At 41.4% G+C, this 21,329-nt stretch overlaps 1 protein-coding gene across 1 annotated transcript in view; it reads right to left on the bottom strand.

Moving 5' to 3' along the window:
- Positions 1-21,329, bottom strand: part of FBLN1 (fibulin 1) — a 67,494-nt gene that overhangs the window by 3,299 nt on the left and 42,866 nt on the right. The window contains exons 14-15 of the mRNA XM_009879719.1: positions 20,988-21,124; positions 18,876-19,007 (exon numbers count right to left, since the gene is read on the bottom strand). Of these exons, the coding sequence (XP_009878021.1) occupies positions 18,876-19,007; positions 20,988-21,124 (269 nt within the window). The remainder of the gene's footprint in view (positions 1-18,875; positions 19,008-20,987; positions 21,125-21,329) is intronic.

The following is a 21,329-nucleotide window of genomic DNA, read 5'->3' as shown; positions in this document are numbered from 1 at the left end:
TTTTCAAGGTGGGATGGGCAAACACACTGTGATCCACACAGTTCTTTTGCTGCAGTTTTAAAATCAAGCCTAATAATGGTCTGAGAAGCGAATGCTGCACATGTTAAGACAGCTATATTGAAGCAAGAAATTGAAGGAATGTACAAAGAAACACAATACTCTCACAATATTTATTTATCCAGTTTGTTGTGCCAATGTCCTAGATGGTCCTAAAATGACCACCAGTGCAAAAGAACTATTTCCCTTCCTCTCTTATTAAATAAATAGGATGATGCAGTCAGATGGGTTCACGCTACAGCATGTATATAAGGATGGAGTCATTCTAAATTGCCAGAAGGAAAAAGGACATAAGAAAAAAACCTTGAAATATTCTACTGGACAAAAGCATATGAAAGGTTTTCAGCTCTTGGCAGATTTACTTATCGAGAGCTTTCCATTTTTTTGGTGGAAAGTGTTAAAATGGAAAACCTGAGCATTTTTCTCCACCAAACTGAAGGACAAATGTGGGTGGAAACCACGCAATAGCAAAGCTGCCCAGTGCCTGAAACCTTGCTAAGCATTTATCCAATTCCCAGTGATCGTGTGGCAGTGGCCCTAGGACTTGTCTCAGAAATGCTATTAAAGGCTACGTGCTATAACGTGTCACTGCCTTTTGATGCTACCTGTGTCTGATTCTCTAATGTCGTGTGCCTTTCATGGCAGGTACGAGGAAGGGGCAGCTATTCTAGACCCAAACATGGGCAGCAGTGCCTTGTGACTACCCTCACAACAGAGGTCTAAAGAAAAAGCTTGAGACTCGGTCCTGGTACATGTATGTAATTCACATACGTGGCTCAATGCATCAGTCAGTATCTCGAAAGCATTTAGCACAGGACACATTTGAAGATGCCATGTGTAATAATTCTGGATGTTTTTAAGCAATGTGGATTTATCAGTTGCTGCAACATTTGCATAAACATGCTGTTCCACTCTGCCTTTTGGCAGACTAATGCTGGGTCCAGATTTGTGGTCTGGCATCCTTCAGCACTTATAGCTGAATATTAAGTATAAAAACACACTTTATAGTAATTGGAAGGTTACAATTTTTAAATGTACTGAAAAGTCAGGAAATGTAGAAATTAAGCAGCTGCTTTTTGATCTCTTTTTTACCAGCCTAAATCCAAAGTAGCTGGATGGGGCTGCTCAGATTTGATAGGCATAACTGCAGACTGGGACTTGGTCCTGGATCACTGTAGCAGTACACACTGTCCTGTGAGTTACTCTCCAGAGGATGCCAGAAGAACAACGGTGTTGCTCATTGAGTGACTTGAAAATGGAGTGCTCTCCAATACCACCATCAACTGGTGCTCTCTGGGACCAAAGCTGCAGGCTCTACTAAGTGGGGTGAGTTTATTTAAACAAATTCATCCAAATCCTTTTCCAACAAAATTAGATTTCAGCTAGGTTAGCATTTTGCACACACAAAAAAACAGGAGAATATTTGCCTATATTAAAACAGGGTGAATCACTGATAAAGGACATTCACACTGCTGCTGAATCCCATGTGCCAGGCAATCTCAAGCATCTGTGTTGTCTTGCCTACAGGCACATCTATGCAAGCAAGCACTGTTGCCCTCCACTCTGATGTGCTGTTGTTGCTGTTTACACTCTTCACTTCATAATCTGTGACCCAAACACAGACTCAACCTACAGAAAACCCTATGTGTCACAGGCCAGGCAGACTACTTTCCATCAGCTCACCTTTGATTGATTCTGCTTTTTTGTTAACTGAGCAGAGATGTTATGACACGTCCCAAATCTGCTTGGGTATCTTCATGGTTTGCTGACCTTCTCCTTTTAGAAAACAATTATAAGCCTTCTTTTTCTTGCACACTCTGCCCTTATTGTAAACAGGATCTATGCCAATCCTTTCCACCTGCTGATCTGTGTAAGCAAACAGCCTTGGCTTGAGAGTAAGTAAGTTTTTGGATGTCACAGTTATTTCTGTAGTGATTGTCTGACCATGGCCCAGAACTTTTAAAGCCCTGTAATTAATACCCTGAGCTGCTCTCTTGCCCTCTTTCTTCTTTCATGTTTTATATTTTGATTTTGTCTAAGGTAAAAGTATTTCACAATATATAGTGAAGATATTAACCTAAATAATATATAACACTTATTTTCAAGTGAGAATAATGACAACAACCAGTATCGTAGAGTCACTGTCATTGGATTACTGAGGCTTTGCCTATCAAAGAAGATGGGATAAATAAGACAGCAAGGTTAATATTGTTAATCTTCCTAAGCCTTTCAGCAGAATTTCTATTATTGTAATCAGATGCCACAGGTATTCCTTGGCTTGTCTATACCTCTTTAAGATATCATTACATTTCTCTGCTTTGAAATATGTGAGGCCCTCAGGCAATTCACCTCTGTGTCTGGTTTCTGCTTGTATTTTTGCATTATGCAGCTGATTTGCTAAGAAGCTTCATTTTGAACTTAGGAGAAACACTGCTGGTTTGTTACCACATTAACCCATTCTGGATGAAAAGTCCCCATGTTACCATGCATTAACACTCTCTCTCCAGAAATCCAGACTCCTGATTCTGACTTCTGTGCTAAGCTCACTGCCCAGTATGCCGAAGAAGCACTTGCAAAACTCTTTAAAACACTTTTTTTTAAAAAAAAAAAAACAAACCACTTTTCTTCTTTTTTTCCCACTGCCAACCACAAAATCTGCAGCAATTACACTTGCATTGAATCTGGGTCATTGTGTTCCTTAAACCTCTTGCTGAACACTGCATTTGCATTTTCTCTAGAGAAAGTTCCTCTAAGAGGGACCTCCACAGTTTGCCAGAAAGCAAAGCAGGACCAATGAAGCTTATTTTCACACTGCCGTTAGAAATGGCTGTTTTGGATTGGTAGAGACATGTGTTATGTTATGTTTTCTGTTCCAGAGGTGAAGGTCGCAAGATTTTCCACAGGGATTGATTCTGGAGTCTAGCCAAATGTTTAAATCTGTATCATCGTAAGAACACAGTACAGATATAAGTTGCACCTATTCCTCAAAAAGAGAGCCTCAGATAACTTAAACTTTTAAGGACCCCCACAAAATCAAGCTGAGAAGTGTTAGTGGAGCAGGCAAGGAATCAGAGGCTGAAGGGAGAGGCAACAGGGAAGGCTGATTACTGAGAGCTGTATCTGATGACTGCTGGAAGAAGAGGGGATGTGCTGAAGTAAACCTCCTCTTGCCTTACCTGCATATGCGTATGCAGGCATATGTATTTGTGTACATATAAACAATCAAAACTACTGCCAAATCAAAATTTGTTCTTCCAAATAACCTGTGGGCTATGCTCAGGAAAATACAATAAACACACTTATCAAAAGTGTGATCAATCCCCTCAACCGCATTTCAGGCTCTGTGCTAAGTAGCAACCAGAAGAGCTCTTTTCCTCTTACTACTTTCCCATCTCTTCCCCTATGCAGGGGGTTACAGCTATACTGTTTTGTTCTGGTCATCGCAAGCCAAAGGACAGTAAAAACACTACCTTATTTTTCCCCCCTTTGTGCTCACAGCAACCACACTGTCTCCTTTCTATGAGTCTTAGGTGGCAAGTTAACAAAGAGACATGTGGCTTTTTACTATCAGTTGAATCCAACAGTATTGCCCCTTTTTCATTAGTGCAAGACATAACCCTTGACATTACAGGCAGGTACTAATTTAGCCAGTTTTACTGGGAAAAAACAATTTCTTTAAGAAAATTTGCTGATTTTTTTTTTAACATTGTTTAATTGTATCATCTGTGGTCAGCTAAAATCTGACCACACGCTGACTAAACTTGGGATGAATTGTGTGGAGTTACTGGGAGAGCATGAAGTGGCGAAAAGAAGAACAATCCACTTTTCCAAATCATTACTCTATAGTAAACATATTAATCTGGTCCTAAATAGAACAAAACACATCTTTTTATTCATTCTGAGATCCATTTTAAATTAAACGTGCTGTAAAAAGTATCTAAAATAATAAAAATGGGATATGCCTTTGAAATACCAAAGGCAGACAAACAAGTCTGAGCATAGCTCATTGTTCACTTTTCCTTCAAAATATGCACACACCACTATTAATTATTTTTCTTTTGTGTCTGCGTCCTGGTCATGCGTTATTAAAATTAACTTGCACTAATCAGAAGCTAATAGGACAACTGAGAGTTAGTTTTCATTCACTTTACTGCAAGTGGAACTACTAACCATATGTAAAAAAAAAAAAAGAATATTTCCATTAGTTAGAATTAACAGCAACTTGCTACATGAAATGTGATATGAATTATTGTGTGGAATAAGGCTCCATAAGAATATCAGCTCCATTGTAAAATACAGTCATAGACAGCAAAGAGTCTAAGGACTGAGGAAAGCTAAAGAATCTCCCAGGATCTTCTTGGTAATTCTTATGTGTGTTGATGTCTCTTTGCCCCTGATGCACAGCCTGTTTCACTGGCTGCCGAGCTCTGAGATCCCCAGCCAACTTCTGATCAAGTACACGCCAGCACGGCAGGCAGGAGAGCAGGGTCAAAAAGCTGAGCAGGGTATGAGGCTTAACAGGGGAGAGGCAGGAATACATACTACGGCTGAAAAATGCATAGCTTTCTCATGCAGAATGTATGACATTTTGGTAGGAATACACTAATTTCTGTTCCTCGTGAGATAAATAAAATCCCATGCGAGATGCATAAGAGCCCAAGCAAATCAGTTTTTACCCTAAATTTCCTAATCCTCGATTTCTGAGTCTACAGATCTGACTGTAAGTGAAAGCTGAAGTCCATCACAAGATGTGGCCCCTTTGGAAAATATCACAGGAAGGCTTGTCCAGAGAATGTGCTATTACACGGTGAGAGGTAGTGCTGTCTGTTTTCACATGGAACTTTTGGGATGAGCTGCTAGTGACACCTACAAGAGAGAGATTTCAGTGACACAAAAAACGCCTAATAATTTTTCCTCTATTTTCCTTGTGCTTTAAATGGATACTTGGAACATGAAATGATTAATTTGGAAAAATTCAAGTACCAGAGAATGTGACGAGAGCTGTGGAGCTGGAGCCTAAACTCAATTGAAACTCAGGTAATTTATTGGGCTTTATATTAACTTCCAAATAATCTCAGCCTGTGTTCTGAAGTCCTACATCTGGCTGCTCCTGGATTTCTGTTTCATCACAAAAAACACTCTGAGCCTTTTTACAGCCTTGTCAGAGAGGAATAATCCTAGCTGCCACAACACAACAGCAACTACCCTTTTTTAAGCAGTGGATCTTCGGGAATCACAGAAAAAAGCCTATAAAAGCCTGCTAGTCTGTGCCAGGCCATGGGTATGTATGACTCTGTACAAAGGACAGACATAGGCTCTCCCCTCATATTAGCAAAATTCTTTAATCTCATGTGGCCGTTGCAGTAATGAAGCTGAGAGGTTATCTCAGCCTCCTGGAACCTAAAGCCATTGTATGGCTATTAAAGGAAAGTAGCCCAAAACACCAGCACGTTAGCGGTAATGTATGGTGAACAACTTTTTGTAGGGGAAAGGCATGTTTAGGAGTTTCCCTTAAGCAATACAAGAAGACTGATCTCCTCATGTTAATGCAAGATCCTGGACTATAATTTCAAGTCTGCTTTTCTCCTCAAGGCCTCTTGCTTTATACTGCTGGCCAAGATTTTCAAAATTAAGAGTAAACATCTCAGATGCATCAGTGTTACTTATGAGCCTAGTCATAGTTTCAAAAGAGATGTCCAGGCAATTAGGAAGTTTAGGACTAGGGAAATTATCATTGCAGTGGCTATTTTAAAAGGCAAAGTTGGTAGGATCATTCCAGAAATGAGAAAGAGAAAAAACATCCAGCCATGAATAAATGCTTCCTTGGATCAAACCATAGACAATGAGTTGCAGGCTATGCTGGAATACCAGACTATCTCTGTCTACAACATGTAAATACATATCTACAGTGTGAAGCCAAAACTATATAGCCAAATTGCTTTTTGGCTCCGTAGACCTCAACCTAAAGAAGTCATGTTAATATTTGTAAGAAAAAAAGTTATTTCTTATTTGGTATTCATTACAAATATACAAAGTTCATCAATCAGATTAAAAAATAATTCACAGCCTGGTCACAAACAGAAAACATATATTTCAGGCTATTTTATCCATTTTTTTTCTGTAAAAAGCTTCGGGGCTCTGCATGCATTAAAAGTTTAATTAAATCCCACTCCTAAAGGTTGCTCTTTATTCCAAAAGGTTATGCCAAAGTAATGATTTTCGGTGCTTAATTGCTCTGCCAATATAGTTAGTAGAGTACTTACTGACCGATACTGTGCCAGGGGAGATGGGAAGTGAATCAACTGTTGGGTAGTTGCTTACTGTAGCCTAGCTTTGAAAATATAATGCTTCAAACATTGCACATTAGGGAACGTCTTACTGCATCTGGTAGAGTGAAAGCAGAAAAGTTTTCCCTTCTGTAGCAATCCAGCCCTGTCATGTTTTCAACGTCACCACAATCCAGAATCAGAATCACAGAACAGTTAAGGCAGGAAGCACCTTGAAGACCATCTATACAACCCCTTCTTCAAAGCAGAGTCACCCAGGGCACGCTGCTCTGGGCTGTGTTCAGTCTGGTTTACATGGCAAGGTTTTGATAGCGGGGCGGCTACAGGGATGGCTTCTGTGAGAAGCTGCTAGAAGCTCTCCCCATGTCCGACAGAGCCAATGCCACCAGGCTCCAAGATGGACCCACTGCTGGCCAAAGCTGAGCCCATCAGCGACAGCAGTAGTGCATCACTGATAACATATTTAAGAAGGGGAAAAAATCTACTGTGAAACAGCAGCCAGAGGAGAGGAGTGAGAATATGTGAGAGGAAGAACTCTGCAGACACCGAGGTCAGTGAAGAAGGAGGGGGAGAAGGTGCTCCAGGTGCAGGAGCAGAGATTCCCCTGCAGCCCATGGTGAAGACCATGGTGAGGCAGGCTGTCCCCCTGCAGCCCATGGAAGTTAACAGTGGAGCAGACATCCACCTACAGCGCATGGAGGACCCCACGCCGGAGCAGGTGGATACCTGAAGGAGGCTGTGACCCCATGGAGAGCCCACACTGGAGCAGGCTCCTGGCAGGACCTGTGACCCTGTGGAGAAAGGAGCCCACGCTGGCTCAGGTTTAGTGACCCCATGGGGGACCCAAACTGGAGCAGTTGGTGAAGAATTGCAGCCTGTGGGAAGGACTCGAGTTGGAGAAGTTTGTGGATGTCTGTCTTCCATGGGAGGGACCTCATGCTGGAACAGTGGAAGGGTGTGAGGAGGAAGGAGGGGGAGAGACAATGTGTGATGAACTGACCACAAGCCCCATTCCCCATCCCCTTGGGCCACTCAGAGCTAGGATGTACAGAAAATTGGGTGTGAAGTTGAGCACAGGAAGAAGGAAGGGGTGGGGGAAGGTGTTTGAAGATTTGGTTTTATTTCTCATTACCCTACGCTGATTTGATCAGCAATAAATTAAAGTAATTTCCCCAAGTCAAGTCTGTTTTGCTTGTGATGGCAATTGGTAAGTGATCTCTCCCTGTCCTTATCTTGACCCACAAGCCTTCCGCTGTATTCTTCTCCCCCTGTCCAGCCAAGGAGGGAGACTGATAGAGCGGCTTGGTGGGAACCTGGTGTCCAGCCAGAGTCAACCCACCACAGAATATCTCTAAGGATGGAGACTCCACAGCTTTAGGCAACCTGTTCTAGTGTTCAACCACCTTTACTGTAAAGAAAAGAAGTTTTTTTGTATGTTTAAATGGAATGTCCTGTATTTCAATTTGTGCCTATCAGCTCTTGTCCTTTCCACACCACTGAGAAGAGTCTGTCTTCTTTAGTTCCTCCTATTACTTTGATCAGATTCCCCCTGGGACTCCTCTTCTCCAGGCTAAACAGTCCCAGCTCTCTCAGCCTCTCCTCATATGAGAGATGCATTAATCACCTTCATCACCCTCTTCTGAACTCTCTCCACTATGTCCACGTCTGTCTTGTACCAGAACTGGACACAGCACTCCAGTGGTGACCTCATCAGTGCTGAGTACAGGGGACGAATGGCCTCCTTCAGCCTGCTGGCAACAGTCTTCCTAATGCAGCCCACTGGCTGCTTTTGGCACAAGGGCACGTCATTAGCTCATGATCAACCCGTTGTCCACCAGGACCCCCAGGTCTTTCTCTGCAGAGCTGCTTTCTAGCTGGTAAGCCCCCAGTGTGTACTGGCACATAGGGTTATTGCTCCCCTGGGACAGGCCTTTGCATTTCCCTTTGCTGAACTTCATGAAGTTCTTGTCAACCCATTACTCCACCGTGTTGAGGTCCCTCTGAATGGCAGCACAACCATCTGATGTATCAGGCACTCACCATGGTTTTGTTTCCTCTTCAAACCTGTTAAGGTGCACTCTGTCCCATCATCCAGGTCATTAATGGAGAAACTGGACCTAGTATTGATTCTTCAGATACACCACCAGTGGCTGGCTGCTAGCTGTGCTACTGATCACAACCCTTTGAGCCCGGCCGTTCAGCAGTTTTTCAATCCACCTCACTGTCCACTTATCCAGTCTGTACTTCCTCAGGTTGCCTGTGAGGATATTAAGGGAGATGATGTTGAAAGCCTTACTAAAGTCAAGATAAGCAACATCCATTCTTCTTCTCTCATCCACTAATCCAGTCATCTCTTCGTAGAAGTCTGTCAGGTTGGTCAGGCATGATTTGCCCTTCATAAATCCTTGCTGAGTACTTGAAGTCACCTTCTTGTCCTCAATATGTTTGGAAATGTTTTCCAGGTGGATTTGCTCCATCACGTTCACAGGAACTGAGGTGAGGCTGATCAGCCTGTAGTTCCCTAGATCCTCCTTCCTAGCCTTCTTGAAGGTTGGAGTGATGTTTACCTTCTTCCAGTCCACAGGAACTTCTGATCACCACAATCTTTCAAAGATAATTGAGAGTGGCCTCACAATAACATCAGCCAGTTCCCTCAGAACTTGTGGGGGCACCCCATCAGCTCACATGGACTTGGGTATGTCCAGTTTGTTTAAATGTTCCCTAGCCTGATCGTCCTCCACCAAGGGTGAGTATTTCTTGCTCCAGACCTTCCTATTGCTCTGAGGGCCCCGGGACTCCTGAAGGCAAGTCTTACCAGTAAAGAATGATGCAAAGGTGGCATTGAATACTTCAGCTTTCTCCATGTCTTTTTGTCACCAAGTCTCCTGCCCCATTCACAAGCAGGCCCACATTTTTGTCTTCCTTTTGCTGTTGATGTACTTCTAGAAGCCCTTCTTGTTGCCCTTCACAGCAGGGAGCTGTGCCTCCATAGGCAGTTTCACAGGCATTATGTTCTTCCAGTCCTCTCTAGTTCATGACTGTGCCTGAAGGCACAATCTAGCTGTCAAACTGCAGGCATTTCCCAGACCACCAGATGTCTGCTGACTTCAGAAAGTTAATGGACACCTTAGATTCTTCCATCTCTCAAAAGCTAAATAGTGCTTTTCATTTTCTCTTTTTTTTTTTTCTTTGTGAAAGCTATCTATATTTCTCTCCATTATTTGTGACAATAACAATGTAGTCTCCTGCTATGTGGTGTTCTATAGTTTCTGATATAATCTGTTTTATTAATAAGTGGCTGTTCTTTGGAAAATGAAATATTTCTTGGTAATCATCACTGCAGGCATCAAATCATATACAGAAAAATAGCTCTGAAGATATCATTAATCCTTGAGCTGCCACACCTGACAAGCATAAATATGGTTAAAGGATTCAGAAAACTCATTAATCAAAATACAAGTACTGAAATAGATTTCCTCTTGCTTTGAAGTGTATTGCCCTCATAACATTGTGAATTAGACCTTCATTCAAGTTTGATGATGAACACTTCACAAAATAATAGATTTGGAGAATCAAGTTAGAGTTGGATGTTAACAAGGCTTCTATGCTGGTGGAGAACTGCTTCACAGGAATGTGGCTGTCTATACATATCTTTGCTGAAGTACCTAGGGAAAAGATTTTCAAAACCATGTACTTTTCAACCATGGACCTCCCAGATCTTTATTCAAATCCTTTAAAATGGCCTAATTTTCAACTGTTGAGAAACCAAGTGCTTATAAAAGGTTTTAGAAGTCAGTTTGGACACATAAAATCACACTTTCATAAGCTACATGACATTCAGGGCAATTTCACTGTTGGTTTAAGCCGATCAAAAATAGTAGTCCTGTTATATCCTCCACCCCTTCCCTTCGATTAACACCTGAAAGAAAAAAGACAACCCAAAACGTAGCTTGCCACACAAGCATTAATGTTGGCAACAGGGAAGGGGCTGGAGTGTTTGTTCGGAGGTACACAGGAGAGGGGGATTTCCCTTTTGAGCGCCAACAAAGCTCCAGATCACTGAATACAATCCCACCGCTCCCTACCAAGGAACAGAAAGGCAATGATGATTTAGGTGCTCCAACAGTGAGTATTGCACCAGTGGCATAAACAGGACTCCCAATGACTTGGGCCAGTTGGTGCAGTGATGACCCCAGTGGCACGTTATCTCAGGAACCGGCAAAAATGCCTGCGTCCCCAGAGCAATTCAATAACCGGTACCCAACAGCGCAGCCCAGGGCAGTACTGTATCTTTTTCTGTGAGGTGCAGAAGGGGATTGGAGGTAGGGCAAGACACCCCTCAAAAAAAAAGAGAAGGGCCTGTGCCTGCAACCATAAGCCACAGCTCAGATCCCTTCCATGCTCACAATATCTGTTGACCACAGTAATCATTTATAAACCATGTAAAGACAAAGCTCTCTTTTAAAGACTGTCCAAACAATTACACCTAAAAATCTCCAGCCTTTGAAGTTTTCACCTAGGGTACAAGTCTCAGTTTAAGATTAGCTAAAACTGTTGGAATCTGCTTCTCTTTTTGCCTTTCATTTCACCTCTGAAGAAAAAAGAAAAAGGAAACTACAATACAGGAGTTACATTTCAGCATGAAAAAGGAGCTTACTGATTAGCCTTATTCAACAGATCAGAAATTTGGGATTCAATTTATTATAAACGCTATCCTTCAACCACTCAACAAAGTTTAATTTCATTAACACTTGGGCTTCTCTAGAAAGCTTTGATTGCTGAAATGCATCAAATAAAGAGGCAATAAAGAGGCCTCATGGTATTAATACATTTCTTGGCCAGAAACAAATGGTAAATATTTTCAAAGCTATTATCTGTCATGTTGGATCATATGGAGCCTTGGTATTATTAAAGAATTAAAAACAACCTTTGATTTTACTGAGGTTTGGCTAGTTTACAAATACTATGATCTTTATTAAGGATACCAAATAACTTCAGAGAGATGTGCTCTTATCTTGGTTTGGCAAACTTGAAGTGCTTTTAGATCTCTGGTTTGCCTTCCAGCCAAACCTCGCAATAGGTTTTAATGTTGACAATGCTGCGAAATCACTCATGCCTAAAATGCAGTAACTGTACTTGAAGTAGCCTCATTAAAAAATAGTTTCCACCATATATTTTTTAATCCTTCCTGTTCCACCTTTGAGAACGTGACATGCTTTATGTAGTGTAAGAATCTTACATATTACAAAAACAGGTGGAGAAACTTGAAAGGCTGAATGTCCAAAATGTGCAAAATCACACATATCAGCCTCCTGATACTTTACTCCCACTATCTTATTTACAGGGGGCTTATTGTCCATCAGAGCACATCATCACATACATGCAATCTCTCCATTTAGTGAGAGTGGTTTAGTTTACCCTACCTGTCCCACAACCACATTATTCAGTTTCAGCCAAGCTTTGATACAGTAGCATATCCATGACACCTGGGCAATTAATTATTGTGACCCTAAGCATTTCTTGGCACAGAGCCACATTATGGCACACAGCATGATATGGCTCTGTGATTCAATTTACCATGGAAGAAAAAGTACCTAATCCTGAGGATTTGACATGAAAGCCCCTATATAGCCGCTCAGTCATCACCTAGAGGCGACAGCTCTGCTGGTATTGTTAGCAGAACTTCTGATGAGGGAAGCTTTCTGAATTTTAATGTGTGTTAATCCCTGACCAAATTCTCAAAACAAGGCTGAAATAAGGGGTCAGTCACCACATTTGACCCCTTTAAAAATAAAAGTTAGGGTGGTTGTTTTTTAAGTAAGCCATGCATCTGTGCATCATACTGGGAAAGATTTACGATATGCCTTGAGTCTCTTATCTTCCGTTTCCAGTTTCGTAGGGTGAATAGGCGCGACTGCAGGAATGAGAAGCTTGCTATCAACACATAAACTCAGGAGCAGCAGCAGAAGTGCAGAAACAGCTGAATGGGTCGCCGCACAATTATTTCACAATTAGAGATCCTCAGAAAAGCAGGTCTCTGACTACTCTAAGCCAGGGCAAAGCACCTCAGAAGACTGAATTCAGACAGACACCTTTCAAAGGAATAGCTACAGTATGTTTCTCAGCGTACTGCATTCCAAATCTGGCTTTATTTGCTCATTTATGTAGTATCTCAGCCCACAGTTTAAAATTAATACCAGAAAATGCATGCTACATAATCTGAACCAAGGACCTTCGGCGGTCCCCTTAGCTGTTCCTTGACTCAGTCCATTTATTTCCCAAGTTTAGGTTTTACACTTCACACCACAGTTCACAGAACTTCAGCAGAATTGCAGTGTGATTTATCTGTCTGCTGGCTTTATGGAAACTGTAACCGAAGGTGGTCTGTATGAATGTTTTTGTAATATGTTACACCTTCTTACCCGAGGGGTTGAGATGAACATTGATCAAGGAGGAGCGTTTGATTAACCAGATACTTTCAACGTGCTAGAGTGAAATTTGGCATTAGGAAGGTTGTTCTGCTTGAGCACAAGGCTCATTCTCACCAGAAAAGCACCTTCAGCATTTCTCAGATACAAAATGAAAATTCACCTCCTGCTCGAGTTGCTTGTTTGCCTCCAGAAGAGCTCTCCAGCCTGACATTTTTTCTGGAGGGGAGGGAGGGTGTTGAGAGATTTGACTACTGAACAGCGCAGTCGTCAGCATCCCGAAAGGGCAGGTTCAGGCAATAAATCTAGGATCCCGTTTACCAAATGGCTCCTGGGCACCCTCGTCTCAAATGCGTAGCTACTAATTTCAACAGGGCAACCTGGCATAGAGAAAATCTCTCAAAATATTCTTCGCTGAGGGGCTCCTCTTGTGAAAGGGGCAAGCCTAGATGAAACCAGAACAAAGATACTGAAAGGCACTGTGTCTTTTTTAAAGTAAGACTGCAAGAGCCTGTTGAAAAACCTGCTGAATTATGTCCCTGCTCTGTGTGCTCACTGTGAATGATTGGACAGCATTGGTTTTGTATTGCCAGACACCATTGTCATTTCATGCTAATGACATTATAGTCATGACAAAAGGTCGTTATCATTGCTTACTTTCTAGTAGGAGTATCCACAAGGGGAGAGAACTGTGTGTGCTGGAATCCTCGCCCCTGTGAACAGCGGAGCTCTCCTGGATGCCCTGGCTCTGCCTACACCTGGACTCCATTTCCCCACAGAAAAGCAATTGTAGGTGAACTGCTACCTTCAGCATCACAGCCATGCCAGGAAACCCAAATCAGTCCAGGGATCTCATTATGCTAAACACCGTAACAAATGCATGCTAAGAGCCAGCCAGCCTCTGGCCCCAAGATAAAGAGTCTGGAGCAACAGAGGATAAGGGAGAAGCAGAGGGGAATGTGAAGGTACTTGCCCAGCGCTGCAGAGTGGGTCCAGGGACAAAGTTCAGAACCAAATCTTTTGCAATCCAGTGAGTCTGAATGTAATGTCAGACTGTGAACAGACTTCGCCGCACTGGGAATGGCCAAATGACTTGTAAGATACAGAACTACTACCCCTGTGCTAAGGACAGGTTTCCCCAAAAGTCTAATAAACCTCCAGTCTCCTCCTGCCCCCAACCAATACGGGATCCCACAAGTGCACTTTCTTATGGTATCTGTTTTTGTTTACCTTCTGATCATTTTTTAAAAGTCTCTCTCCAGCTTCGGAAACATACTAAATGGTCATGATGCCATAGTAGAAATTGGACTACTAAAAAATCCAGTGTTGTGCTCTCAGTAGTTGAGACACTTTCTGTAATGGTTCAAAGGTAACATCATGAACATGTGGGAAAGAGGCTGGAATGTCAGGACAGAGATAGCAGTGAAATCCTTGGAATTAACAATGGAAAGCAGCAGTACATATCTGTAAAATTATAAGGAACCCTTGGTATCAGTGTATTCAAGCACCAGCACAACACCCCTGAGAATCTCTATAGGTACAAGTGAGACTTTATAATTGTATTGGCTCTGGATGTTTTTGATAAGAATAGTACCATTCTGTTTAATCATAGAATCATAGAATCCTAGAATGCTTTAGGTTGGAAGGGACCTTGAAGATCCTCGAGTTCCAACCCCCCTGCCATAGGCAAGAATATATGCTCAGGTTAGTGTCAAATGCAATATGGAAGACTTTAGCCTATTTGGCTGCATTAGGAAATTCTAAAACCTTCCTGAAATTTACCAGATTACAAGGTGGTATTACAGTCACCTAAGGAAATGAATGTATAGCTGAGGGGGAAAATGTTTTATAGTATCTGGTAATACCTTAGGCATTGATAGGACATTTTTGTACAGGTTGAAAATGCATTCTTCATTTTTCACTGACAGCTGGTTAACAGAGGAATGCAGTGGAAAGTCTATAAAAGCTTTAAAAAAACCCCAAAACTGGATAGGTCTGCACTTCTGTTTTTCTCCCACCCATGCTAATAAGTAACGTGCAGTTGTTAACAGTATCTTTTGGATTCAGTGCCATCTTGGCCTGTAACCACACCAGGCAACAGAGAGTCAACAGCACTTCCTGAACCAGGAAAGAATGGGGTTTCACATCTCTTTTTAATACAACAGTGTAGAAAAACTGGAGGCAACTTTTACACAATCCTTCCTCTTCAGCTTGCATGAAGTCTACGCACTGCCACTCCAGCAGACTGGCTTTCGTTCCTTCTCTTCCACTGGAAGATACTTTCTGTAGGTCAGCATAGCTAGTTTTGGAGTCTGTTCTCACTTCTTTTGGCTCCTCCAAGTCCAATACTGCTGCTCATTGATTCCCATTTGATATATTTTCTTTCCTTGACTTTGCAATACTGTCCTTGCCTCTTTCTTCGCCTACCTTTGTGGCTGCTTCTCCTACATCTCCTTTGGGAGACCACGTTCTTTCTTTTTCTAACGTTCCCTGGGGCAGCTCTTTCCTCTGTTTCTAGTTTCTTCTTCTTCCTTCTCCTACACACTCTCATCTCCTCCTCTGACCTCAGCTGCTATCTCTCCATCAACAAATCACAAACCAGCCTGATCAGCCACTCTCCATCCAATCCTACATATTTCTCAGCTTCACTAACATCTTCTCCTTGATGCCTCAGTGTCACCTTAAAGGGATAATGGCTAAAACCGATGACGTGACTCTCTTCAGTCCACGATTCTCTGTCAGTGTTGAAGTCCTCACTTTCCTTCAGTAACTCCATCTCTAACAGCTCCTCCCACTCTCTAAACCATTACCATTAGAAATCTGTACCTTTTCATGTTTTTTTTTTAGTGTTACACTTTTGAGAGCATCTTGTTCCTTTCCATTCACACAAACGCAGTTTAGATGCAAGTCCTTCTTAAGGCATCATCTCTCTTCTTGACTGTGACAATCTAGAAAAAGACTGTTTTACTAATGAAGGACTTCCTGCAGGAGCACCTTCATTGATCTGTCCTTTCTCCCCCTCTTTTCCCACCGTCCTTTCTTTGAATCCCTTCATTGGTTTCCTCTGCTCTGACATCAAGTCAAGGTTTATTACACTCAGCTCTTTCACTAACACTAGTAACTGTTTTCCTGCTTTTTTTCCGTATACTCTTATGCATTTCATCTCTCTCTCTAAGCTAGTCCGTGTCTTTTCTTTTCTTTTCTTTTTTTTTTTAAAAAAAAAAACCTCCTATAGAGGTTTTTTATCTTTTCTGTTGTAAAGAAAATTTGTCGTGTTGAGAAAAGATATTTGGTTATCTAATTTCCATTCACAGATAAAATAGCTTTAATACTCTGGTCATTTTTCCTGAAATATTACAACAGAATGAAACAGCTTATTATTCCTTTTACCCATGCATCTATGATTTATTGTCAGAGTAAATGTATTCTTTCCTCTACAATACAGGCAGTGAAAAAAGACTAAAAAATACACTACACAGATTCAAGAGGCATATGCCCATCAGTGGTCATCAAGCATGATGGCCTAAGTGTGCTTTCCCAGAGGTATATAAACTGATGACTGCAGCAGGTTGGAACAGTGTATTTGGAGAAAGATTCCTGTATATCTGTCTGTTACTGGCCCATATGTTGGACACTGGTTATGAGGCTAGTTGGGCATTTGCTCTGCTAAAGACCCTGTGTTACATCCCCACAGTTCTTACGTTCCTGTAACTTAATGAGACAAACAATACATCTTTCTGATAACCAATAAATCTTAGAATCATATAATGGTTTAGGTTGGAAGGGAGCTTAGAGATCATCTAGTTCCACCCCCCCTGCCATGGGCACGGACATCTTCCACTAGACCGGGTTTCTCAAAGGCCCATCCAGCCTGGCCTTGAACACTTCCAGGGATGGGGCATCTGCTTCTTTCTAATATTGTCTATGCCCTTTGTCTTTTTGCACCCTTATACAAACCCTTCCCTCTTCTTTACAATAAGGACTAACTTCGTGAACTCCTGTGGACTAGGATCCCATCTTATTTATTTGTCTTGAAAACTTCCCAGCACTTTTATGGGAACACCTAACATTCTGATTATTAATAACAAGAAAAATGATATTATGATGAGAGCAGCAGAACCACTGCTGGCAGAATTATTTGCAATCCTAATTTCACACATACAACATGGTGTCCTGAACCTCTTCCCCTCCAGGTAATATCAGCTGGGGCTTTGTTTTGTTTTTCCTTTTCCAATTCTGCTGCAGGCAGTTTACTTTGCAGCTTCCATCCATTAATCTCAAAGTACTTTTACATAGAGGAATTAATTAAGACTCTTACATACAAGAATTAATTAAGACAGTAGTAGGCATGTTTTATCATCTCCATGTTGCACATGGGGGAACTGAGGTGAAGAAAGAGTTGCCCAATTCATTTGCAGAGCTGGAAATGTACTTAGGCATAACCTGGTGTATAAGAGTATCCTTTCTCTCCTAACATTGTGAGGCAGGTATCCAGTTTACCAAGTAAAATGCCATTGACACTCAGTCCTATTATTCAAAATGGAAACGCTTCCCTCAGGCAAATAACTTGGCCAGTCAAACTTCTAAACACATCCTTCTTTCTTATTTCAGACAGAAAGAAGAACACAGCACGAAAAGCAAACTACTGTAACTACTGTGGGATCTGATAACATTTATACTCTTCTAAAGAATCAACCCAATACCTGAAATCTGTAATCTTATCACCCTGCTTTAACAGACTCTCCCTCTTTCTCAGCATTCATGTGTATACTTCTGTTTGATAAAGAAAGAAATATAAACCTAATGACTTATGATTTTTATCTACAGTTCATAAAACCTTTGCACAGCTGACGCTGTACTATCAAGCTTCTGAAATGCAACAGTGCCACCTTCAGATCATGCTAAATATGACTTTTTTCACAAACCATCAGTATGGCAGCACAGCGGCGCTTTTTCTTTTCATCCAGACAAGTCCTGCTAGAAACCCAGAAGCACATGTATAAACCTGAGCAGAACCTGCACATTCACATACCGAAGCACAAACATTCACTGGGAACAGTAGTCCCTTATTTTCATAAATAACCATTAATAAAAAGGAATCAAATGCTACTTTTTAATACCTGGCACATTCATTCTCTAAGCATGAGAATCACAGCATATTCCCCTTCCACTGCACTAGCAACTCACATTGGGCAGAGCAGCACATCAGCTGAGATCTGCTCCTCCTCTGCAACCTTCACATAATTTGCCAACTACTCTTGGGTATGCCGGGTCCCCGAGTGAGAGCCAAGCCACAGTATACACTGGAAATGTGTATCTGTATGCATGTATATATATATACTAGATACACTATACACATTACATACTGGATACAGTATGCATGATATCCCCCAAAAGGGCCCTGCTCTGAAGGAAACCTACCAGAAAGTACGACCCCAGGTTGTGTTGCAGCCCCTCTCTGCTATATGAGGAGATGCAGGTCTAGCACACGACCCGTATATACAGGTATACTTCCTGCCATGTCTCCTCCCCGCCAAGTTGAGACTATAAATCAAACGTGTATGTTCAATTCTGAAGTTCCTTCTAAACCACAGCACCTGACAGATCCCTTTTACTCTCAACAGAAGTATTTGTTTAAAACTGAACCAGCCTGTCATTAAATATTAAAACAGGTAACAGTTTCAGTAAATTCAGTCCTGGTTTAAAAATCTGATTATTATCCAAAAATTGGTGCAATGCTGTTTAAACAAGAAAGAATAGTTAATTAAATTTACAGTCTCTTTGCTGACATACTACATATTTTATACTTTGCTTGATTATAATGGGCAAACCTCACATTTTAAAGCTAAGCCATTTGCATTTGTAATTAGATCCAGTTCTGAAAAAAAGTTAAAGTACTTCTCAAATTCAAGTTTATGCCTCTGGTATTTTGACTAAAAAATTATCTGTGTTATTAGTTCAAATTACACATACTGGACTGGAGAATATTAAATCAATACAGGCTTGAAACTCAAGGTGGGAATTAACTACTTGAGTTAATTTCTTCGACCTTGTTCTACAATACTACTGAGAGAAGAACGTAAACAGAAAACACTCTACTCACCCACTGTCATACCATCCATGTAACGCTTGATGATATCGAAGGAATCTCTTAAATTTCCTTCTGTTATGTCAAATATGATATCTGCCTGGTTGGCCGGATATGTAGGTGTGATGGCACGAAGAAAAATAATCTCTACAAACAAAGAATATCACAGAATGTACTGAGAAGTATTTGGAAACATCACTGAAGAACCTGATGGAATTTGATCCAAAATTACTTGTTCTCAAAGCTGATGGAGGACACCACCCCACCCCCAGTTTATTCTTTATAACGGAAAGAAAGAACGTCTGGGGGAAGGGAGGATTTGGATAGATTTATGTTCTCCTCCTGCACCATCCAAGAAGCCTTGAAGCTTTTTATTACTAAAACTTTGGGAGTCCAGAAAGACCACTCTTAGAAAACGGCTGGACTTCCAGCAGGTACCTAGAGGACCACACTGAGGATCCATAGGGTGGGCAGTATAGGGGCACCAAACAGGTAAACAGGTAAAGGCCTGAACTCTGATTCCTTTAGGCAGATACACAAAGTACTGCCACTACAAATTACAGAGTCCTTTTGAGTATTGGAGGAGGGTTTTAGGTAAAAAAAAAAAAAAAAAAAGCTAGACTATTCTTCAAGCCTCTTGTGAGGGAGGTAAGTAGTATTATTCTCCTTATTATCCTTGCCCAACAGATGATGAAACTAATCCATGGGGCTCTAAGAATTCACCCAAGGCCGTGTGCTGAATTACAGGTTAGGAACGTCTTCTGGGCTTTGGTAGTACTCTCAGATTGCTAGGTCTCATCTCTTTTTATTAAATCATGAGGATGGACTAATGAGGGAACGGTTTGGGAAGCATCCTGGGCCAAATCCTTAGCTCTGCTGCCAGCACACCTGGTGAAGCTGAAGGGGTGTGTGTGGCAGTAGAAGTGGCTATGAGGAATTCCTCCGTTCCCTGTGAAGTAAGGCCAGCCAAGGCCTGAAACAGGTCTGATGCAATTTCCAGCAGCTCTATGCATCTAAGTTATTGGAAGTTAATTTGTTCGTATATGAACAAGGATTGGGATGTCTCTTGCTCTACTTGTATGGCCTGGTGCTGAAGTGAAAAATTAGCTTTGGCTTTCATTTAGGACAAGTTTCTTAGGTGGTCAGGCTGAGACTCTGGGTGCCTCAGAAATTGGGATTTAAGATCTTTAAAAATCCTTCCAAAATAATCGTCCTTTCCTCTGCTTCCTTCTTCTCTCTGTCTGTGCCACACAGTAAGTTGCTGAGTGGCTCATCCTTCAGAGAAGCAGGGCTGAAGGCAGTCATCCCACTGCTGGATGTGTAGGCAATCCCCAGTGAAGCTGCCAGAACATGAATACAAAAGCCAAGGAGCTAAAATTGGCTCTTGGAATTTATATGTGAACTAAGCAAAGTGAGTGTGATCCTTACGGAACTGCAGGACTTAAAAACTCACAGGTACTGCAGAGGCCAAAGAAACTAAAGAAATACATGAGTGCCCATCACAGTGCAGCATCTGGGGCTGGAAAGCTCACTTTGGATGACTGGACAGCCACTCAACTTGGATGCTTTTTGAAAATCTTAGCTCAAAAGCTTTCTGGCCAGTCCTTGGAATGTCCCTTCCTTTATTCTCCATTTTAAAAAAGAACACTTATCTTTTTTCATAGGTCAAAAATAGGGAAATCACAGTACTAGACAGTATACTCAATATAATGTATTTTGTGATACATATTTGCATGTAGATAAAGCCCATATTCTTGGAACAAGGCACCTGTCAATAGCGAACAACAGACCATAAACAGATGAGAGAAATATAATGAGCACCTATTTCTTATATAAGTCATGGAGCACACGGCTATTATGTGAGTAAATGTGGTAAATGAGAATTCAGACTCAATATTTCCTTAGACTGGGAAGCTGTATGAGTTAGAGCTCAGAATGACTTCTTTTGCCCCATAAAATTAAAACTCCTGGATATTGAAGGTTTTAATTAAATGAATAGTACACTATAATTTGGAACTGTGCAAACATTTTACTGCACTGGTAGCTAGTCTGGCTTTAGGCAAGGATTTCCGGTGGAGGTTTTATATGTTGTAGTCTATTAAATGGAACAAGGAACAAACCACTTACCTTCAGGTCTTGTAAATTCTCTGAACGTGGGCAGTGAAATGACAGTGTGGGAAATTGTGTGGACTGGATCCAACACACAGTTGACATCATTTGGTCGACAAGACTTAATGCAACGGATCGTATCTGTCTTTTCAAGTCTGACACTAAGAGAAACGAGAGAAAGATGCATATATATACTGAAAATTAATTACTTTGTGTTTTCCAATCTGTGGAGCTGAACACTATAATTGATATAAGTGTTCATTCTTCACCTCAAAAACTTAGACAAAAGCAGATCATCAGAACTGCTGGACCGTTGAAAAATTTGGCTTGGCTAAAAGTTGCAGTCAAAACCCCCTCAAA

Source organism: Charadrius vociferus, unplaced genomic scaffold (assembly GCF_000708025.1).
Source record: "Charadrius vociferus isolate BGI_N301 unplaced genomic scaffold, ASM70802v2 scaffold90, whole genome shotgun sequence".
Lineage (NCBI taxonomy): Eukaryota > Metazoa > Chordata > Aves > Charadriiformes > Charadriidae > Charadrius > Charadrius vociferus.
Note: the sequence above shows the minus strand (reverse complement) of the source record. Positions and strands in the feature narration are given on the sequence as shown.